Source organism: Polypterus senegalus, chromosome 10 (genome assembly GCF_016835505.1).
Source record: "Polypterus senegalus isolate Bchr_013 chromosome 10, ASM1683550v1, whole genome shotgun sequence".
NCBI classification, from domain to species: domain Eukaryota; kingdom Metazoa; phylum Chordata; class Cladistia; order Polypteriformes; family Polypteridae; genus Polypterus; species Polypterus senegalus.
The window spans coordinates 8,066,266-8,089,372 of NC_053163.1; the positions used below are offsets into that span (position 1 = coordinate 8,066,266).

A 23,107-nucleotide genomic window follows, 5' to 3' on the forward strand; every position below is an offset into this window, starting at 1 on the left:
TGCCGTACGTTCCCAGATGTCAAAGAATTACGGAGCAGGGGAGCCTGCAGAGACCAACCGGGCCACAATCCAAAAAAAACTGAACCGAAAGAAGCGCCCAGGGAGGGCGCGATAACAGAAAGTAGTCATGCCAATCGCCTTATATGCCAACAAAGCGAGCAGGTCAGGGTTGGGGACGTCCTTCATACGGAGAATCTCTCTCCTAACTGACTGTGCTTCCTTATATGGTCCGGCCAGAAGGGGTGTGGCTTCATGGACCGTTGTAGGTGTGGCTCAGTTGCTCTCACTGGGCGTGTTCTCAGTACTGCGGACAGACACAGAGATGTTACTGTGAGCAGCAGTGCCCCCTCTTGTCTGGGAGTGGTACTGCACACATCAGCAGAGTCCGGTAGGTGATCCTCACGTGTCAACTTAATAAAGGCATTTTCGTTATCTCCATTAGGGCTACTGTCAAAGTAAAAGCTAAGAGACAGCTCAGCATCACACTTTATTTACTATATCAGATGTTCAGTGGGTTAAAAGTTTCAACACATTTTGCCCATGTTTGGTGCCATTGCCTATTAATTGCTTAATTTGAGTCAAACACTTAGGGTCACCGTCACCTTTTGCCCATTCCTCCTGACAGAACTGGCGTAGGTTTGAGGACCCCTTTGCTCATAGTCATTTTTTACATTCATTCCGGTCATTTTCTATGGGATTGAGGTCGGCGCTTTGTGGCCATTCCAGTACTTTCAAGTTGTCTTGTAGCCATTTTATGATAATTTTGGAGCTGCGCTTGGCATCATCGTCCAGCTGAAAGACACATTTGTAACCAAGTTTTAACTTTTTAGTTTCCTCATCATGGCATGTGATTCCTGAATTGCCTTGGTCACTTTGCCATATCACGCTGCAACCCACACACCTCACAGTTGGAATAAAAGTTCTTCAGCTTAAAACATCTCACTCTTCTTCCTCCATACATAGCAGCGATCGTGACGGCCAAACAATTGTAGTTTCATCTGACCACACGACACTCCCCCAAAAAAAGGTCAGGTCTTTGTCCGGGTGGTCACCTGTAAACTTCTGGTTGGCTGTTTTTATGTCATTGGTGGTGTAAGGACATAGATTTGCACTGGGCGTGATGAGGATGGACAGGATTAGAAATGAGGACATCAGAGGGTCAGCTCAGGTTGGACAGTTGGGAGACAAAGTCAGAGAGGCGAGATTGCATTGGTTTGGACATGTGCAGAGGAGAGATGAGGGGTACGTTGGGAGAAGGGTGCTAAGGATAGAGCTGACAGGGAAAGGGAGAAGAGGAAGGCCTAAGAGAAGGTTTGAGGATGTGGTGAGAGAGGACATGAAGATGATGGGTGTGATGGGAGCAGCCGAAAGAAGAAGAAGAAGATGGTGTAAGGACGTCCTTTTTAATCAATAGCCACTCAGGCCACGGCGATGAAGGTCTTTCATAATGGTGCCTTTAAATACTTTGGTGCTTAATACCCCCAGTTCCTTTCTTGATATCTTGGGATTCACTTTAACCTTTCGCAACAAAGTTTGTTCATCCCTGGAAGTTAATTTGTACCTGCTTCTTGCGTCCGTGTGGTCTTTAGCTATTTGTATTTGCACTCAATTGTTTGTACAGAAGCTCATGGTACCTTCGGGTTGTCTGGGAATTGCTCCTAATGAGGAAGCAGACTCATGGTGGTCTGCCTTTATTTTTCTGATGTCTTGGATGAGTTGTTTGGGGTTTCCCAAAGGCAGCAAGCGACTGGCTGTAAAATGGTGGTCTCAAACTCCAGTCCTGGAGGGCCGTAGTGGCTGCAGGTTTTCATTCTAACCCTTTTCTTAATTAGCGACCTGTTTTTGCGGCTAATTAACTTCTTTTGAGTTAATTTTAATAACTCGGACCCCTTAATTGTTTCCTTTTCCTTAAATAGCAGCCAAACAATAATGAGATACAAAATGAGCCAAAACAACTGGTGTCCATCATACAATTTCTGAAAATAAAGAAAGATGGAGGTCTCAGGAATGCTAATCTGCTCAGGTCCACCAAACATTTTACCAGTGTGCTCTTAGAAAATAGAAAATCAGCAGTTTTGGAATTGTGATGCCATTGCACAACGAGAGCAGCAACAAGCCATGGAATTAAAGAACGAGTTTAATTAACAATAAAAATCAGATCCTCATGGAGCAACTGGTTGGAGTTTGAGATCCTGACTTAGGTGGTCTACTGTTGGCTCCCTCATTTCACATTTCATTTCTGTTTGATAGATAGATAGATAGATAGATAGATAGATAGATAGATAGATAGATAGATAGATAGATAGATAGATACTTTATTAATCCCTAGGGGAAATTCACATAATGTTTAATAAGTTATTAAGCATTAAGCATAATAAGTTTGGGTGCCGTTTAAGGAAAGAAATGAAGAAATTCAGGGGAACAAATCTTTAAAAAAGCAATTCAATTAAAATGAAAAGCTGCTGTGGGCTGGCGCCCTGCCTGGGATTTGTTCCTTCCTTGTGCCCTGTGCTGACTGGGATTGGCTCCAGCAGACCCCCGTGACTCTGTGTTAGGATATAGCGGGTTGGATAATGACTGACTGACTAAAATGAAAGGAAAAGGAGTTCATTAGCAGTATAAACGGGTCACCAATTAAGGAAAGGGTTAGAATGAAACCCTGCAGGACCGGAGTTTGAGCCCACTGCTGTAAAAGTAGGCCCTGAAATACTGCAACTAAGGAACTCACTAGAGACAATCGGCCAATCAGAGGCTTCTAAAAGTCATGATATCAGCTTCTGGAATCATCTGGCTGTTTCGACTTGTATGTAAACTTAAGACCTGCTGAAAACCCGCCATAAAGGTTGAAATCAGTCCGTCTCTTAACCTTTTAGAGGCCCTATGGCAGGGGTGTTCATCTCCGGTCCTGGTGGGCCACAGTGGCTGCAGGTTTTCATTCTAATCATCTTCTTCATTAGTGAGACCCTGTTTTTGCTGCTGCTTTGCCTTCATTTTAATTGACGGGATTCAGTCGCCTTAGTTTTTTGGTTTTCCTCAATGAGCAATAATGAGACATGAAACAAGCAGATCACCTGAAAATAAAGAAAGGTGAAGATCTCAGTCATGTCAGTCTGCTCAGGTCACCAAGACATATTGACGGTGGTCTTAGAATAACAGAAAATCAACAGTCCGCAGTGGCAGAATGAGAGCGACAACAAGTCCTGATATTCAATAACAGCTTTAATGAAAAGCAAGAATCGGCTTCTCAATAAGAAACTGGCTGGAGTTTGACGTTTCAGTTTAGCTGGTCATCTGTTGGCTCGTCTCACATCTCATTTCTGATTGGCTGCCATTTAATGAAGAAACAAATCAACTCAGAGGACTGAATCCTTAAAAACGGGGATATTAAAATGAAGGGAAAAGGAGTTAATTAGCAAAAGGGTTAGGATGAAAACCTGCAGCCACTGCGGCCCACCAGGACCAGCGTTGGACACCCCGGCCCTAAGACAACATAGCATGTGTGGAGCTGCAAAGTGTGGAGTTTTAAAGATTTCACTTGGAAACATTTGGACTCAACTGAAGGTGAAGAAGCAGGCACTTCCTGTAGGTTTGCCTTTTCCCTCCAGCATCTAGGGTTCAAATCCCAACTTTAGTCATCATCTGTGTGGACTCTGTATGTTCTGACCATGCATAGGTGGGTTTTCTATCAAGTAATCTGGTGTTCCTCCCACCTCCTCAAAACACTGTGTGGGTTAGGTGGCTCAGTGACTCCTCTGTGGATGAGCTCAGCCTGTCCCGTCCGGGATCATTTCCTGCCTTGACAGCACCAGAATAGGCATCAGTTCCCTGTGACCTTAAACTCGGTTTGGCAAGTTTGAGAATGTTATGTTATTTCTTGTTGAAGTAGGATCAATGTGGCCTAGCGATTAAGGATTTGGACCTCAGACCTTGGGGTTTGGAGCTCAAATCCTGTTCATGACGTTACATGACCATGAAAACTAGAAAAGAACAAAAGAAATTAAACCGATTGTATCTCAAATCTTTTAAGTCACCTTGGATAAAGGTGTCCACAAAGAAATAAGAGAAGAACAGATTGCTTATAAAGCTTTACTAATATCAAAATTGCCCAAAAATTCTATTAAAACAGACTAAAGTTAGTCTTATAAATTGTTATGGGCATAGTTATGAATAAAACTGCAAAGTCATTGTGGGCTCTGAAAAGCTTTACTTTGTCTTTCTTAGTCTTATGGTGCTTTTTTCAAAAGAAGGTTTAATGTTGGCCTCCAGCAAGGCGTCCTGACGTCAGGCAGCCGCTCGGACGTGATGTGGATTTAGACGACTGAAGGTCACTCAGTGAGGTCTCTCAGACGAGACGCTGTTAGGTTTGGCTTGTGGTTACTTACAGTTTACAAAGGCGTACTGAAAATCTTGATGGTCTCGGATCTCCTTGAATCTTGGCCTCTTCTCAGGTGATTCCTGGCAAAAAAGAGATGAGAAAATCCAAACAAAATGGCGAAGTCCACACACAGCTGACAAAGAGTCTCACGTCTCATTCACTTGAAGTGTAGTAATGCAGGGGGTCTCCATACATTTTCATAACCCATTTTGTTCAAATGTAGGGTCTCAAACCTGGAAACATTACACAAATGAAAGGAATCAAGCCTGGCACTGCATTGCAAGGCATACAGCCACACACACATAACTACATTTATTATTATTATTGTTATCTATTCATCCATCCATCCATTATCCAACCCACTATATCCTAACAAAGGGTCTGCCGGCGCCAATCCCAGCAGGGCGCTAGCTCACCGCATATTATTATTATTATTATTATTATTATTATTATTATTATTATGTGCCTTGCATATTATGTGAAAAGCACCTTCTGTGGTTGTCATGTCTGTCTGTGTGTATGAAACAACTTGACTCTAAATGGACCAATTCTGTTGAAATTTGGCACACTTATTCCCCACAGAAATATGGCAAGAAAGGATCATTTTTGCTCGAATAAAGTGCACTGCATATATTTTTGAAATGTCAAAAACTCCCGTTAAAACACTTTGATGAATTTGAACTCTTCAATTAGAATTTAGTTTACTATTTAAAATTTACTACGAGAGACGTCATTTCTGCTTGTATAGTTTGTATTTTTTCCTCAATGACTCATCTAATGGCAAACAGATCCCCAGTAAAGTTAACAACTGGCTGGACCTGGACAACCTCAGGTCACTTACACATTATTATTATTAATAATAATAATAATAATAATAATAATTAATAATAATAATAATAATAATAATAATAATAATAATAAATAGGTTAATTTATTAATTAATAAAAAGGAAAAAAAACACAAAACAGTAAAAGTACTACTACTAATAATAATAGTTAATAAGTTCATTTATTAATTAATAAAAAAGAAAAAACATGAAACTGTAAAAGTAATAATAATAATAGTTAAGAATTTAATTTAGTAATTATTTAAAAAAGGAAAAAACATTTATTTTCAAAGTTTCAGTGCCACGACAGCAATCATCTGTTTTTCCATAATGGAGCCACCATGTTATGATTCCCGTTACCAGAATGCTTGCTCCCGGTTGCAGAGGGGCGTGGTTTCAGATGTCTCTGCACCTTACATTATCAGCATGACACCGTAAACGCCAGTGCGATGGTTCATTCAGTTTTCACAATTCGGAAAATAACAAAATCAAAATTAATTGTGAATTTCACTCTGGAATTTCGGGTTTTCGATCTTACTGATATCTCTTATATTTGGTTAGTGGATAACCTTTGGTACAGAAGTAACATTTTCTGGTTTTGACTACATTTCATTTCCCGGGCAGAGTATCGAGCACTTTGCTTGGCTACTCCTGTTTCTTTTGTGATAGTCTGAGGTTTTATACTTTTTAATGAATTGTGTTAATTTGATTGGAGTTTTAATACTTCAAGTGATGATAACTGAACTGCCAGTATTAATCAGCCACTTAAATTATGCTATTTGCATAATCGTGATACGGTCATCCCACACCATAGATTCATTTTGAAACTAGAAGCTGTAGGCCTCAGAGGTAACCGACAAAACTGGACCTCAAGTTGGTTAACCAGCAGGAGACAAAGGGTACAGATAAGAGGCGAGTGCTCCACCTGGAGTGAGGTCATCAATGGAGACTCTTGGGGTCCATCCTTTCATCTTGAGTTACTTTTTCTGATTTATATTAATGACATTAATTCTTGTATTGTTACCAAACTTGTGAAATTCGTAGATGACACTAAAACTGCAGTAATGGCAGACACTGAGAACACAGCAAAAACAATTCAAGAAGCCAGCTGCAGAACTTGGCAAACACATGAAAAATGCAGTTTAATGTAGAAAAGTGCACACACATGGGCAAAAGGAACATCATATATATATATCCATCCAGCCATCCATTTTCTAACCCTCTAAATCCGAACACAGGGTCACGGGGGTCTGCTGGAGCCAATCCCAGCCAAAACAGGGCACAAGGCAGGAACCAATCCTGGGCAGGGTGCAGATATATATATATATATATATATATATATATATATATATATATATATATATACAGTATATATATAAACATCCATCCATCCATAATCCTACCTGCTATATCCTAACTACAGGGTCACGGGGGTCGGGGTCGGGGTCTGCTGGAGCCAATCCCAGCCAACACAGGGCGCTAGGCAGGAAACAAATCCCGGGCAGGGTGCCAGCCCACCGTAGTATATATATATATATATATATATATATACACTGTATATATATATAGAAGATGGGAGACACAGTCCTTGAGGAAGCAACCTATGAAAGGGATTTAGGGGTTATTTGTTGAACAACACTTTCATGATCTAAGCCAGAGTTTCTCAACCTTTAAGTGTTTGCGACCTGAGTTTTCATAACAGTGTTAATCGCGCCCCCCTAACCTTTTTTTGAAAGGAGCCCACTAATACCAATATGTCCTTTTTAAATAAATGATAATGATATATCATAGACGCATATTTTATTAAACCTACTTAACTTTTATCGACATTTATCTAACTCTATATTTATTTTTCTAGTATCAGAATGTAGTTTAAGTTAATTTGTTTTGGTTTCAATAGATGAATTTTTCATATTTTTGATTCTTGTTTTCTTTTTTTGACATCTTTGCGCACCCCTTTTTGTTACTTCGTGATCCCTAGGGGGGCCCGCCACACAGATTGATAACCACTGATCTAAGCAAGTGATTAAAAAGGCAAATAAAATGTTAGGTTATATCGTAAAAAGTGTTGGACAGAAATCGAGGGACGTTATGCTCAGACTATATAACAAGTGAGACCACATCTGGAGTCTTGTGTGCCGTTCTGGTCACCACGCTCCAAGAAAGACATAACAGTGTAATTGTTCACTTCAATAGGACGGTGATTTATTTATTTTTTCGGTGGGGATCCCAGGAACGCACTCAGCTTTGGCCCGACTCACACAAATTCCCTTTCTGAGACATTAAAAAGCAACCAGTTATCAGATAGAAATAAAAGAATGTATTAAACAATAATAAACAAAATATAACTACACAAACTACAACGATCCCACCCCAGTTCCCTTCACGGTGATATACAACAAACACAAATTCAGCAGTAACAAAGATGAGATGATGGCGTGTGATGGGATCAGGAGCGCTCCTTTCTTCGTAGGATGGCAACAAATCTTCAGACAGTCCTCATTCAGCAGGATGACACCAGACAGTCCATACGCCCAAAACAGGAGATGATCTCCAGGACAAGAACACGAATCCACAGATAGAAAAATGGGAAGGCAACCAGACAGGCAACTCAAAACATGAAACAGCAAAAGACTCTCCTTTATATGCAGTAGAACTGGCCTCCTTTTAAAATCATCTTGTCCCCAGCAGCCCCTGCACTCTCGGCAGACGACCAATCAGAGCCACTGCAGGGACTGCTGGGAGTTGAAGTTTCTTTACCCAGTAGCACTGCTACAGCAACACTTTAAGCTGTGCAGAGACGTCCAACTGCGACAGACTCGGAGAATTAAACCGGTTTAGTCCCAAGGACTCACTGCATGGAGACCTAATCAAAACCTTCAATGTCACCAAAGTGATTACTACAGTACGTCCATCAGATTTCGTTTGGCTTAAGGGTGGAAATTAAGGGGAACTGCTTTTAGGACTGAAGCCAGGATGCGCTTCTTTATGCAAAGAGTTGTGGGACTCTGGAACAAACTACCAAGACGTGGAGTTAAAGCAGAAACCTTTGAGAACCTTTGAGGAAGTACCTGGAGGAGATACTGGGAGAGGTTATAGCTAATAGCTAGACCAGAGAGAAGACCATTCAGTCCGTCCAGCTCGTCCGTTTGCTCTTGATGGACTGAATCGTCTCCTCTCACTTGTCAGATTTCTTATCAGTTTTGTGTTTGCCAAGCCCAAATGCGCTCCTCTCCATCTGATGTTAGTAGAAATGTAATGGGAATTAAACCTAATTGGCTGGAGGGGTGTCGGACTTCGTAAATGTTATCTGAAAGTGGTGCTGCCCTTAACACTCTGCCTGCCATTTGTCAAAGCATCCAAGAGATGAAGTCGTCACCGTCTAGTCTGCACAGGCACAATGGCGACCTTACATACGTTCATCGCGCGGAGGGCAGTGAGAGGGTGAAGCGCGGGTGCCTCTTTCTGCGCGCACATTCCTAATGATATCCATGTCAAAGAGACGATTACTTTAATGCTCTCATGTTTAGTTAATTCACTGAAGCGCTGGCCTCTGACAGAGATCGTGTGATTAAGGCGGCCAGCGACTCCTAGCTTAGTGACGGCCCCTCTGTCACAGGCGATCAGCGCTGAGCCATCCGCTGGTGAGCCCTGAGCAAAGTCATCCCGGGGAGTAGCGGGACCTTGAACTCATTCCTGCTGGAGCGCTGAAGTCTGACAGGATTCGACACCAAAGAGGGAAAGGCTGCAATGTTTTTGAAAATCTGACAGGATCACCCCACAGGACGTTAAGGTGGAAGGTGATGGTGGCACCGTTTTTGGAGGTTTGACAGGATGGGCTTCACTGATTTAAAGTTCTAGGGTTCAGAGTGGAGACAGAATCCAATCTGAAGGGCTTACAGCTACAAGGACCTCGAATGACCACTGTTGAGGTGGGGTCCTTAAAGAAGTATGAGATCTGAGAGGATCGATCTTCTCTGTTAGACAATTACGGGATTCGGAGGTCTGAAGGAGATAAGGGTTTGAGATCTGATAGCACCAAACATAATGGTGGCACAGTTTGAGCTATCTGAGATCCGAACGGACCTGATTTCACTGGTTTCTGCTCCATGTTTTGGTCAGACCCCTTCTGAAAGATGCAAAGTGGCACGATTGTCAGATCTGGCAGGATCAGTGTTGAAGCAGGAATTGTTTTAGGATTCATAGATCTGATGGGAATTGAATTCACTGATCTGCATTTGGATCCCAATCCAGGTGGTTCATCTTGTGGTGGGTGTCGGCACGTGTTCCCAAGTCTGAAGGAGGTAAAGTTGTATCATCATGAGCCCTGACAGGATCCGACTTGAATTTTGCTGATTTAAAGTTTTGGAAGTCATAGATATGACAGCGTCAAAACTGAACACGGTAGCATGTTGGGCCCAGCACCCTCACTGTAGAAGACTGGCATGTTTAAAGATCTTAGGTATATGGCAAGTTTAGATTTAGGCAACATGGTGGTGCAGGGGTTAAAGCTGTTAATACATGGGTTTAAATTCTGTGCCCCGTCATTGGGTGGCGAGTTCAGATGTGATCTCAGACCTTTTCTTTTTTTTGTTCATTCTGTCATGGTACATAAAACACGGGACATCAGACAGATGAGCTTCTCTTCTCTTTGCGAGGTCCAAAACTTCTCATCCGCTGGAATCTGTTGCCATCTCTTTGAATGGGAAATGCGATTCATACTGTATTTGTCTCCATTATATGCCATTTGCTATGGGATTCATAAAAGAGGCTTTAATTAGTGATGAGCGAGCATGTGTTCAGCTCGAGCATCGCTATGCCCGGAGCATGGCGCTACTCGAACGAGCACCACATGTGCTCGTGCGCCATGCTCGAGTCTCCGCCCCACACGTTTCGTAGGTTGGAGACAGCCAATCAAGGGGCAGGTAAGTACTGCCCTAAATTGTAATGCCAGTAGCCATGTCAGGTGCTGGCATTACAGTGATTGGCTGGCCGGAACACGTCATCGGATGCTATATATGCAGGCACTGTCATATAATGTTTTAGAGCGTCAGCTCACCTGCAGGCACTGGCATATAATGTTTTAGAACGTCATTTTTCCTGTAAAATTTATTTTTTGGGGGGGTTTTGGGTGTGTTTATCTCAGTCTGTAAAAGTGGCGTGTAACTCAGACAAACTGGTTCCCAGCAGCGACTTGGGGGTCCGAGATGCATCCAGACATCATCCCCATGCTGTTCCCGGTCCATTTGGGTGGTGTTTCTGTCACTTTCTGACCTTTTCCAATGGACCGGGCACCCTCCCTTCTTCAGAGCAGGGGGTGCCTGGTTGTCTCCCATTGACTTACATTATACTCGGGTGCTCGGTAGAGCACACGAACAGCGCGATGTGTTCGGACCGAACACCTGAACACCCGAACACTTTAGTGCTCGCTCATCACTAGCTTTAATGTTTGTGATGAGCCATCTGTTGGAACGGCAAATGTGATGCATACTGTATATGTCTCCGTTATATGCCATTTGCTATGCGATTCATAAAAGCAGTTTTAATGTTTGTGATGAGCCATCTGTTGGAATGGAAAATGTAATGCATTTATTTCTGCAAATGATTGTGATATGCCATCTGTTGGAATGACTGGGGCCTAGCAACTGGACGGATACACAGATACACAGACACACAGATGCTCATCCTTTAATTAAGGTGGATTTCCGATGGATAGAGTGAGACCTGTTGCCATATCATTAAAGGAGACAATGGCAAACACCCGCACTCTGTGGCAAAGCCAATAGTACAAGATAAATATGCACATCTGGGTGAAGGTGCATCTGGAAGAAAGAACACCATCTCCAGCTCAACCTGGGAAAGATGGACATTCTTGTTACTCCTTCTCTGTTCAGCTCGGCTTATTACCGCTAACACCCGCCAAGTCTGTACTCGACCTCTGGATGGTAATTGATGTCGCAGTGGTCTCTCACAAGATCAGACCGCATCTGACAGAGTGTACAGCACAACTCCTGGTCCAGACTTGGACTACTGCAACTCCCTGCTGTCACGTGTATGCCACCAGGCCTCTCATGGTTCAAACTTCAGTGGCACATCTAGTGTACAACCATTTGAGGTGGGCACACATCACTCCTCCTTTCAGATCACCTCACTTTCTTCCTGTAGCAGCATGCATTAAGTTCAGATTCTTGAGGCTTGCTTAGTGGGTTAGCACCTACAGTATGTATATAGAGACACCAGTGAGGTCCTCTGCTCCTGCTCGCCCACTTAGATCTTCTGATAAACAATGTCTAGTGACACCACCTCCACATGGTATCAAATCTCCATCCAGACTCTTTTCATCTGTGGCTCCTAGCAGGAGGAACGAGATGCTCACCTGTATTCAAACTGCTGACTTCCTCAATGTGTGTTTGGTGAATGTTTCTCTAACTACAGATGGCTTTGCCAGGTTCTTGTAACCAAAGAAGTGTAACTCGCTTCGATTCTGCTCTGAGCGCTCCGCTTGTGATAATCCATTTTGTAACCTTGTCCTGTCACACTTGTTCTCAAACAGACCCCTAGACTGATGTTTTCTTGATTATGTTGACCTCTTTTTGTAAGTCACTTTGGATAGAAGTGTCTGTAAAAATGCACATCTGACAGATCGGCACATGACAGGCCTGTGGAGTCTTTGGACCCCGAGAAGATGAAAAGGTCAGCAGCTGGGCTTCGATGGGATCAGACTCCATGATCTGACAAGGCCAGGCTTAATGTCCGACACCCGACAAGATCAAGATGAACGTAAAAGATCAACATCTTTAGGAGATGTAGCAGGATCAGAATAACAATGGGGTTGCCAGAATGCCAGTCTTTGAGTAGTGAGAGAAGATGGTCTGCCCTCTTAACTGACAACGACATGATGTACCACTAGTCGCCCTCCCCCATCAAGCCGCCAGCCTATCTAAATTGGGAAGAGCAGAGAAAAGCCTTTAAGCAGACATTGTCACCGTTCAGGACGGGGAGGCAGACGTCCAGACAGAAGACAGGTAGATAAGCAGAGCCAGCGTGTGACGTCTGACCCAACGAAAAGTCACATTCGATTTTGTGTCGCCACGTCTGCTCCAGTCATTCCACTGTTGTCTGATGGCGTGGGCCTGGGATTTAGAAGGATCTCTACAGCACTTAAACATCTTGTAGGTTTGAAGACCTTTAACTTCAGGATCCTTGTGGGCAGGTCGAGAAAGAGGGAATATCTGAGCTAAGGAATGGGCCAGGAATTGGGAAGATCCGCATGTCAGGCCTGTGTGAAGGATAAGGGGGCCTGAGACAGGAACTGAGTCAGGCGTTAAGTCACTGAGCTGCCACAGTGGCCGGGGGGACTCAACTACCCTGCCACCTCCACTTTATAGAAACAGAAGAGTGTGGGCATCTGTCTGTCTTATGTGGCGGCCTTTATGTACCTGTCTAGCCATAATATAGTGCCTTTCACATCTATCTGTCTGTCTAATCCTGCCAACTATGCCAAAATATCTATTTATCTATCTATTATATAGTGCCTTTCACATCTATCTATCTATCTATCTATCTATCTATCTATCTATCTATCTATCTATCTAGTCCTGCCAACTATGTCATGAACAGATGCAAAAGTTTGGTGAACTTTTTGGTCATAACCCGATTTGTACGTTTTCCAAGATGTTCGTGACTCCACTCTATCTATCTATCTATCTCTCTCTACTATACAGTATTTTTCACTATTTATATGTCCCAAATATAGTTAGTGGTTTTTTCTGTTAGTCTGTGTAAAATATAGTGCCTTTCATCTGCCATCTGTCTATTCCATCATCTCTTTAATTGTCTGTTGACAATATAGTGCCTTTATGATATATCTATTATATAGTATTTTACACTGAATTTCTGTTACGTAATGTCTTTTGTCAGTAAACTTTGTATATTATAGTGCCTTTCATCAGTTGTCTATCCATTATATGGTGTTTTCTCAGTCTGCATGGAGTGCATGGAAGTAGCTGGATGCTTCTATAGCTTAACTTTAGTCATATCTTTGTTAAAATTCATTTTAATTGTGATTCTTTGGTGTGTGTCTGTGTGTATGAAGCAGGACATTCTAAAGACTGCCTGTTCCAATTTTGAGTTAATAGAAGGCTCTATGAGTTCAATTCAGGACTCAGCGACACTGGCCCTTACACAGACACTCCTTAGACTCACCAGATAACATAAGATGTCTCTTTAGATAGATAGCCAACACAGGGTGCAAGGCAGGAAACAAACCCTGTGTAGGCGCCAGTCCACCGCAGAGCACACACACACACCAAGCACACACTAGGGACAATTTTGAATCTCCAATACACCAAATCTGCATGTCTATGGACTGTGGGAGGAAACCCATGCAGACACGGGGAGAACATGCAAACTCCACACAGGGATGACCCAGGAAGCGAACTCAAGTCTCCTACCACTGCGCCACCGTGCCGCCTATTCAGAGTTACCAGCCAATAAAAGATCTTTTTTTTCTGTTTGAATTCCCACACGTTTGTCATTCATCCACACTTGTTAATTTAGGCTGTAATTGAAGATTTGCTTTAAATGATAACCGTCCAGGACTTCTGCTGCCCCAGGCACCTCGGTTCCTCTGCGGCTCCTGCCTACACGGCGCTGGCGACACTTTGAATGAAATCCGATGCCGCTGACGTCACTGGGCACAAGAGCGCGCTAACCTTGGAGAGGGCAAAGCGCGGGCGAGGCCGAGCCGGAGAGGCTGGCGCTGGTGACGCTGCGTCCCCCCCAACTGATCTCAAGCGGCTCGTGTGCGTCCGTACGGGTGCGTGGGAAGGGGCGCCGCAGTCCACCTGCACGGGGCTAAACGTGCGCGCGGCGGAAGATCCTCTCGTTTGAATAGGACCGACTGATGCGTGACTCAGGTTCATTTTCAATTGATGGAACCCTCAGTCACGGGTGACTCATTTGTCATACACAGAGCCTACAGAAAAAATACATAAAACATTATAAATGCCGAGATATATTCATGAATAAATACTTCATCGCTTACCCAAACCGCTTTATCCATTTCTAGGTCGCGACGGGCAGATAGGTGCCAGGCATGTGATGGGCGCTCACGGGGCACACGCGCACATTAAGGCTACCATCACACTACTATATACAAACGGAAAGCGATTTCCATCCGTAAAGTTTACTGAAGTGATCCAAACGTTAGATTGTTGTAGCCCCACTGTGTAAGGCGCTCTATAAAACGCAGATTTAATTTTTTAATGTGCCAGCGTGTTTCTTTTAAGGTAGCCCAGGCTGCACATTATTTAGTCCTCACTCGTGTTACGTAAAGTCGGATTTCATTTAAATGCGTGTCAATGCGCGTGAAAGTCGTGGCTCTCCAAACTTTGTGTTATTCCTCGAACTGTGTAAGGCGCTATACAAAACCAGGTTGACTTTAACGAGCTAGCATACGCCAGAGAAACTTTCCATACATGTCGATATGTTTTGAAGGTAAGCCGGTACGACTCTTATCCGTAGCATTCCAAACTTTGTTATTTTAGCCCAACTGTGAAAGGCACTATATCAAATAAAAAAACTGATTTGGTTTTTAGTGTGCCGTCTTTTAAGACAACTCAAACTGTACGTCATTCTATCATAAGTCTTAAAAAAAACTTTATAATGAAGTTTGATTTCTCCTGAATTGTATACCAAAACGTGTTTTAGTCGTGGCGCTCCAAACTTTGTGTTATTCTTCCCATTTTGCAAGGCGCTATATGAACATAACTTTCATCTATAAATTTCTGTTGCTCTTGATATTTTTTTACGTTTTACCGCAACAGTTCAAACTTTCTTATTCTAAACACGCTGTGAAAGGCACCATATAATATACCGGGGACGTTGAAAAGGTTTCCGCACTTTTTTAAACCCTATTTATTAAGAATTTCGAACACAAATGACATCACTTCCCTACACAGTCACCTTCGTTTGCGATGCAATTTTCCCAGCGTAGTACGAACTTTTTAATGCCCGATTACTCCTCCTCTCGCCTTACGGAAAATTTCTGATCATCCTTCTTGGTTTTAATTTGATTAAAATGTCAGTCAGTCAGTCATTTTCCAACCCGCTATATCCTAACTACAGGGTCACGGGGGTCTGTTGGAGCCAATCCAGCCAACACAGGTTGCAAGCCAGGAACATATTCCGGGCAGGACGCCAGCCCACCGCAGGGCACACACACCTCACTAGGGACAATTAAATAGGGTCGCCAGTACACCTAACCTGCATGTCTTTGGACTGCGGGAGGAAACCAGAGCACCCGGAGGAAACCCACGCAGACACGGGGAGAACATGCAAACTCCACGCAGTGCTACCACTGCGCCACCCTTATTTAAATGTTTCGGTGTTTATTCTGTTAATATTAGATTGATCAAATCATATATTACTCCATTTTCATTGTAAAAAAAAGTAAAATACAGTTTGATTTGAACGTATCCCGGCATATGTTTTACCCTGATTATCCAAAAGTTAGAATATGGTAGCCTCACGGTGAAAGGCACTATATAAAATAATATGTGATTTAATTTCTGCGTGCTTTCTTTATACGATACGGGATATCATGCATCATCCCATCCAAAAACGGTGCAGAAAGTTTGATTGGAGTATGAGCTTTAGTCATGGCCTATAATTCTGTTATTTCATCCATTGTAAGGCACTATACAAAATCATGTTTTGTCGAACGAGCTAGCATACTTCTTTGAAATTTTATATCCGTATACATTTTGGAAGTATGCCACCAGTACGCAGCAACCCAAACTTTGTTATTCTATAGCCCAGTTGTGAAATGCGCTATACTGTATACTATAATTTGATTTGATTTCAGGAATGGTGGCTCTGAGGCTAGGAATCGGAAGGTTGCTCCATCATGGGCATGACGGTAATCTGCAAGCAGGTCCTTCAAATTGCAGGGAAAACTCGGGGATTGGTGGCAGGACTGGCACTCCAGCCACTGTGAAAAAACTGCCACGGTTCAGTGTGGTCCCGGAGGTGTCACCCGTTGCACGGCTGCACTTGGAACTCAATCCGGGTGCTTCGCCGTGTAATCAGCGCAGGCTCCTAACTAACCTCAGTGCACTTGTATGTTTTTTATATAAATACAAAATAAATTTGCATCTAAATTATAGAAATTATCGATCGGATATGAGATATTTTGAGGGTACTAGTCTACAAATTTTAATAACGCCAGCACTACACTCTTTACATTATTCCAGCCTGACTGTGAAAGACACTATACGGAGTTTACAAGTTTTATTTGGTGATACTTCGAGACTTCGCTAGTGGGTCGCAGTTTCAGCCCGCTGTGAAAGGCACAGCACAGCCACGTGTGACAGAAAGCGTGGTGTCCTTATCTTGTCCTGCTAGCCCTCCTGCCGTCACCTCAGTGTAAGGCGCTTTATTCCTCTTTGAAGTGTCTGCTCAAATCGTTACGCCCTTCAAGCTCGAGGGGGGCGCATTTGCCCACCAATGAACGAGTTCGCACTCCTCTATTGTGTCTTATTATAGACAGCTTTACGGAGGTCACAGAAGTCTGTCATTATCAGGCTTTACTGGTGTCCCATATGGACACAGTTCGCTCAGGGCAGGTGACCCCAATAACGTAAACGAATATTCTCTTTTTATGTATTTGCATATCAATTATGGGAGAAGAAAGGTCCTGGGAAATGAAAAAACGGTACTCAGGCTTCCTCAGTGATTCTACGCATGCAGCAAATTAAACAAATGAATAAGAAATAAATACGCGGGGCACCCAGCGCGCCTCCGTCGAAGTCATTTGCATGTGCTCGAAGAGGTGATTAGCTATTTAGAGACACTTGTGCGCCGAATTTGTATGCGCCGTTAATTAGGAAAGCTTTATTTTATTGCAAATAAGCAAATTAATGCGACTTCCCCCGTTGCTGGGATACAGCTTGGCGTTTTTGCCAAATTTTTCTTTTCATTTCTTCTTTTTTTTTCCTTTCCTTAATCTTTTCCCGGCTTCTGGTCATAAAGTAAATTCGCACTCCCTCGAAAAAGCTGAAAATGTGAATCTCTTCTTTTGTGTTCCAGGCTAAAGACAGCGATGACGATGAAGAGGTCGTCCACGTGGATCGAGACCACTTCATGGATGAATTCTTCGAACAGGTACGTACGCAGCATGGGAGAGCCGCCTCAGTCGGTGGTCTGGTCGTATTATCGATTAAGTGTGGGTCGGTGGGGGCGGAGTCGGTGTGATGAGAGGCGGAGAATCAGACAAGTAGGATGGGGTAGCAGGATGGGGCGGAGTCTGATTTGGGGTGGGGTTCGAATTTAGTGTTTACACCAAAGCCCTAATTACACAATCCCTTAACTGTTCACACTAAACCCTAACCAGAACTTCTGTCATAAAATTGTTCTGACCTCATAGTGCTGCAACTTTCTGCATTGTGGTACAGTAGAGAAGGGGGTTGTGAATACAGAAGGGGTTGACATTCAACCTTGCACATATCAGACTTCACTCCATCTCACATCCCACAGTAGACGCCACTCCACCCTGTGTCCTGTTGTGAGGGATCAAGGGATGGTCTGCTAAACACAAGTGGGGTCTGACATGTAACACCAGCCACATCAGTCCTCACCCCATCCTTCTTTTAATTTCCAAACCAGCTAACTCCAGAATGGGGGGGTCATCTGGTTCATATGGGTCCATTCAAGCAATTCTGAGTGGATGTCAATAATAATAATAAGGACATTTATTTATATAACACATGTTTATACAGAAAGTGAAGTGTACCACAAAACGTTTTACAAGAAGTTAAAGAGAGAATAACAGTTAATTACAACTAATTTTGGTAATAAAAATAGTACAGTCCAAATATATTCATTCCAGGGTTCATAAGAGCATATTCCAGCAGCTATGGGTGCAAATTATAATAACAATACAAATTGTAATTTTAATAATCCTGATCGTAAAATACAGGTTTATAAGGATTCCAAGTCTATCCAGGCATTATTGGTTTTATGTCAGGAACTCATTACATTTTATTAATAATAATAATAATAATAATAATAATAATAATCTTATATTCAAATTCAGAACCTGATAATTTAAATAAAGGTTTATATGTGTCTATCCAAGTAATACTGAGTGCAAGTCAGGGACTACAAAATAAAATAATAATAATAATAATAATAATAATGAGTGTTATTATTGTTATTATTTTTTTCCAATCACTTTATTAGTTCTAAACCTGTTGATTCCAATGCAGGTTCATATGGGTCTGTCCAAGTAATGCTGAGTTCAAGTCAGGAAATAATAATAATAATAATAATAATAAAGAAGAAGAAAAAATGTATTTATAAAGCACATTATCATAAAGAAAGTGTAGTACAAAGTGCTTTACCAGAAGTTATAGGGAGAATTACAGTTAATTACAAATAATATTAATACAGTAATAATAAAAATTCATTCCAATTGTGTTCATATCAATGTTCATAAGGAACCAGAAGCCTAACCCAGCAACTCATAATATCTATAAAAATTATAATTTTAATAATCCCAATCATTTAAATGCAGGTTCACAAAGATTCAACCTATCTAAGCATCTTTGGCTTTAAGTCAGGAACTCATTACATTTTAATAATAATAATAACAGTTAGTCTGCGGTGGGTTGGCACCCTGCCCAGGATTGGTTCCTGCCTTGTGCCCTGTGATGGCTGGGATTGGCTCCAGCAGACCCCCGTGACCCTGTATTCGGATTCAGTGGGTTAGAAAATGGATGGATGGATGGATAACAGTTAGTTTATCTAAACAATACAGGTTCATACGGATCTGTCCAAGTAGTACTGAGTGCAAGTCAGGAAAAAATAATAATAACAACAGCAATGACAACAATGATGTTTATTTATGAAGCTCATTTTCATACAGAAAGTGAAGTGTGGAACAAAGTGTGTTACCAGAAGTAAAAGAGAGAATGAGAATTACAGCTAATTACAAGTAATAATAATAATGATAATAATAATAATAATAATAATAATAATAATAACTCATTCCAGATGTGCCCATTCCAAGGTTCATAAAAGGTTAAAGCCTATGCGGGCATCACTAGGTTTAATCCAGGAGCTAATATATTATTATTATTATTATTATTTTTAAAGTTCCCAGATGCTGAATTGGATGAATCACGTCTGCTGATGTTAATAAAGCTGTGGCTTTTTCTCAGTGCAACCACTAGGAGACGCTCTACAATCCAAGAGTCCTACTGAGTTTTTACCCCCGACGTGTTGCCTTCTTTTATTTCACATCTCAAGTCCGCAGGGTTGAGTTTTTCTCTATCAGTCAGTCCATCACCCGTCTGGAGGTTCAGGCCCCCTCTGGGATGCCTGGAGAAGCCCCTCAGATGACCAGACTTGCGTTCTCTTTAATACATTTTTTTTGGGATGAGGCTAACTCCCCTGCATGTCTTTTTTCCCTTCTTGGTGTATCTTGAGTTACAAACTTGCAGTCCCCACAGGGTCTGAGGCGTTTTGTGTTCCCTTTTTAGAGAAACAAAGTGAATTCAGGCATCGTGTTGACTTGCACATATTCTGAAGGTCAGTAATCCCCCTCGTCATCATTCTTCCAGCACTTCAGAATATCTGCCTGTCAGCAGGCTGCACATGACTGTAGTGTGGCAGACATCTTGGCAGTTTTTTTTTCTCTCTCTCTCTCTTTATGACTCTCCTTCTCTTTTTACTTTTCTTGTTTGACATTTTATTCTGCTAAAGTATAAAGAGTAAAAACAGTTTTCCATGGAGCAGCTGAGGTTGTATCAGTTTCAAACCCAGCGTTCTCCTTGCAGTCCACATGCAGTGAAGCCGGGCACAAGCTGTCAATTCTTAATTTTACTTGTTTGCAAATTGAAAGACTACAATTGATTTCGGGGACCTGAGCTCACGCTGTTAGTGTTGTGATTAGGGGTCCCAAAAATAATGAAAATGGATGTGAGGCCTACAAAATGCTCCACAAAAGCCAGTCCAGGACTTTTACCAGCCTGTCCAGGAGAGGCCCACCCCAGCTCAGCTTACTCCAACTAGCAGGCCTCAAAAATATGAAGCTGGTTTAAAAGCTCAAAATGTGAAAAAAAAAAAAAATGTTCCAAAAATATATCAAAATACTCCACAAGAAGGTGGATGACCGTAAACCCCTGGCATGTGCTCAAAAGTGCAATCCAAAAATTGTAAATAATGGAAAATGTATTGATCAAAAGAAAAAAAGAATATAGCAAGAGTGCTCAAAAGAGTTGCCTAAAAGGCAGTCCAAGCAAACAAGTCCTCGAAACGCAATCCAAGAACAGAGCGGAAATCGATGTTAAAAAACGATAAATCCCCAAGAAAATAAAACCGGCGTGTCTCTCTTAATGCAGGCCCATGGCTTCGACCAATGAGTCGTTATTTGATTTCATCATTTAAATTGAGGGGCGGTTGTGCTTTTGTGTCTGATGTCATTTTCCTTAGGGATAAAAGGCCCCACATCTGCATTGCTAAATTCCGTGTCATTTTCGTCCCGATGATGCATCAAGTATACACCTGACCTAACATTAACTTAATCACATAAATTAGAAATAATTATTGAAATACAGTAACAATAACACATTATTAATATTGTAATATGACCACTTATGATGGCATTTCAATACTATTCGATTTCATTTATTGTATTGTTCCATTGTTATCATTATATCGTTATCGATATAATTCAGGTCGTTATTAGCCAACATAGATACAAATGACTCCAAACATCCTAAATACTCTAAGACTGCTGGGAGTCACTTCGAGTTCAGGGGTATTTCACCATCCCAAGCCACGTTTTCCACTACGGTTGATTTGTGTTCTCTCCACAGTACGGTATTGCCACGAAAAAAGCCATAAAAAAATTGCAGAGGATATTTGCGGTTTCCGCGAACAATCATTAGCTAGGTTCTAAGGAAAAATCCGTGAACGACTGAGGCCGCAAACTCTGAACTGCAACTTCACGGGGGTCGACTTCAGCCGGGATTTGAAAGCTGAGACCGAAGGGGCATCTCTTATAGTGGCAGGCAGACCACTCCACAGTTTAGGGGACCTGTAACTCAAAGCTCGACCTCCCTCTGTTATTTAACAGAGATCTTAATGTACGTTCTGGTTTGGAAGTTATGATAAGTTCAGACAAGTAAGCCGGGCCGCGGCCATTTAAGGCTTTATATGTTAAAAGGATCATTTTGAAAATACCTGGCGGTTGGTGGCATAACTGGCACTCCAGCCACTGTAAAAAAAAAAACCTTCCTCTGTTCCATTCCACGTGAACTCGTGTGCTGCTGAGGTGTCACCTGCCACATGGCTGCATCGGGTCCTAATCTGGGATCTTAAGGTGGTCTGTCATGTGGTGGGTCCGGCAATGCGTGGTGTCAGTGCCTAACCTCTGTCTCAAGTAACATTCCATACTAGCAAGTCACACCTGACAAAACTAAGTTCAAATCAGTGCCCACCATTGAGAAAGAGAGCAAGGCCAGCAGCCATAGTAGTTCACTTTTGGTCATAGAGACATTGCTTCTGAACGTTTGTTGACATTTTGTAGTCTTACATTAAGATTGCACATTATCACATAAGACAGCTTTGACCTTAATTTCCCATTTTTCCAGGAGTTATTGCCATGAAGCCTATTGTTACGTTGGCACTTACGATTGTAAGGATTAAAAGGGTAGATCAGAAATAGCTTGCTATGATTTCTTTACTTTATATATTCAAGTCTAAGGGTTCAGTTCCCAAAGGTTGTGTGGATGTCTGCATGTTCTCCTGTTCTCAGTGTATGTTTTCTTCTGTTTCTTCCAATATCCCAAACACATTTCTAATGAATTTTTCCATTTTGAGTCACAGGTTGCTGCCATTAGGTCCCATAGGGTCACTAGTCACACCGGAATGGGTCGTGTGTTAACGTGGGTCACCAGAGGTTGATTAAGCAATTGACATTGCTCCGCTATTTTGGTCGGCATCGATTCTCCAAGGTGGGGGTGGGGGTGGTCCCACCCTGCTATGCCAATCCTCATGGAATGGATCTCAAAGACACAAAGAAGGGCAAGATTGAGTTGCAGGAAAACATAAAAAAAATGTTTTAGAAACACCGCTCTACACTTATCCAGTATCAGTGAGTGGTCTGCTGCCCGGCCAAGGTTTGTCTCTGGCTTTGCACCTTAGACTAGTGGGATACGATGCTGAAATGAGCTGAGCAGACTCAACGACGGATGGATGGACGAGTGAATGTGAGTTTACAGTTGTGAGTCTTCCAGTGGTATCAAGTCCCGGCTTGACACTCCAACTTCCTGTGATTCCATAATATGTAGAGTGGGTTCAAGTACAGGAAACCTGTTTAACACTGAGACCCTGGAGAAATGCCACACAGACACAAAGAGAGCATGAAAAGTCTCAAGTCCCCAGTGGTATTTTTGACTTTCCCTAATCTAATCTAATTTAATCTAAAACCCCACACAGATTTGGGAATAAGTGCAAGCATCCATTTCCAGAAACTTCATCTCCATTCTAGGGTTAGTGAAGCCTATCAGGTGCAAAGCATAAACCAGCTCTGGAAGAGATGCCAGTTCATGGTAGGGCACACTCATTCAAGTCAAGTCAAGTCAAACTGGGGAGCATGCACTGGTACAGCGCGTTGCCGCACCCACTACACGACGAAACAACTCGGGCTCCTGGTTGGCAAACCCCCAGGCAGACACGCGGTCCAGTCCCACCCTCCGGAAATGACCCTCTATCTGCCGTAGGCAGGTGTTACGTGGGCGGCCCCTTGGCCTGGTCCAGCCACTCGGGTCCCCAACAATGAAGATCTTATGAGCCGGATCACCCTCGGGGAAATGCGCCACATGGCTGTTAGTGTCGTA

The 23,107-nt window shown here is 42.5% G+C and overlaps 1 protein-coding gene across 1 annotated transcript in view; it reads left to right on the forward strand.

Moving 5' to 3' along the window:
* LOC120536659 (syntaxin-1B) overlaps nt 1–23,107 on the forward strand; it is a 180,300-nt gene that overhangs the window by 95,538 nt on the left and 61,655 nt on the right. Inside the window, exon 2 of the mRNA XM_039765092.1 lies at nt 17,292–17,366. Within this exon, the coding sequence (XP_039621026.1) occupies nt 17,292–17,366 (75 nt within the window). The remainder of the gene's footprint in view (nt 1–17,291; nt 17,367–23,107) is intronic.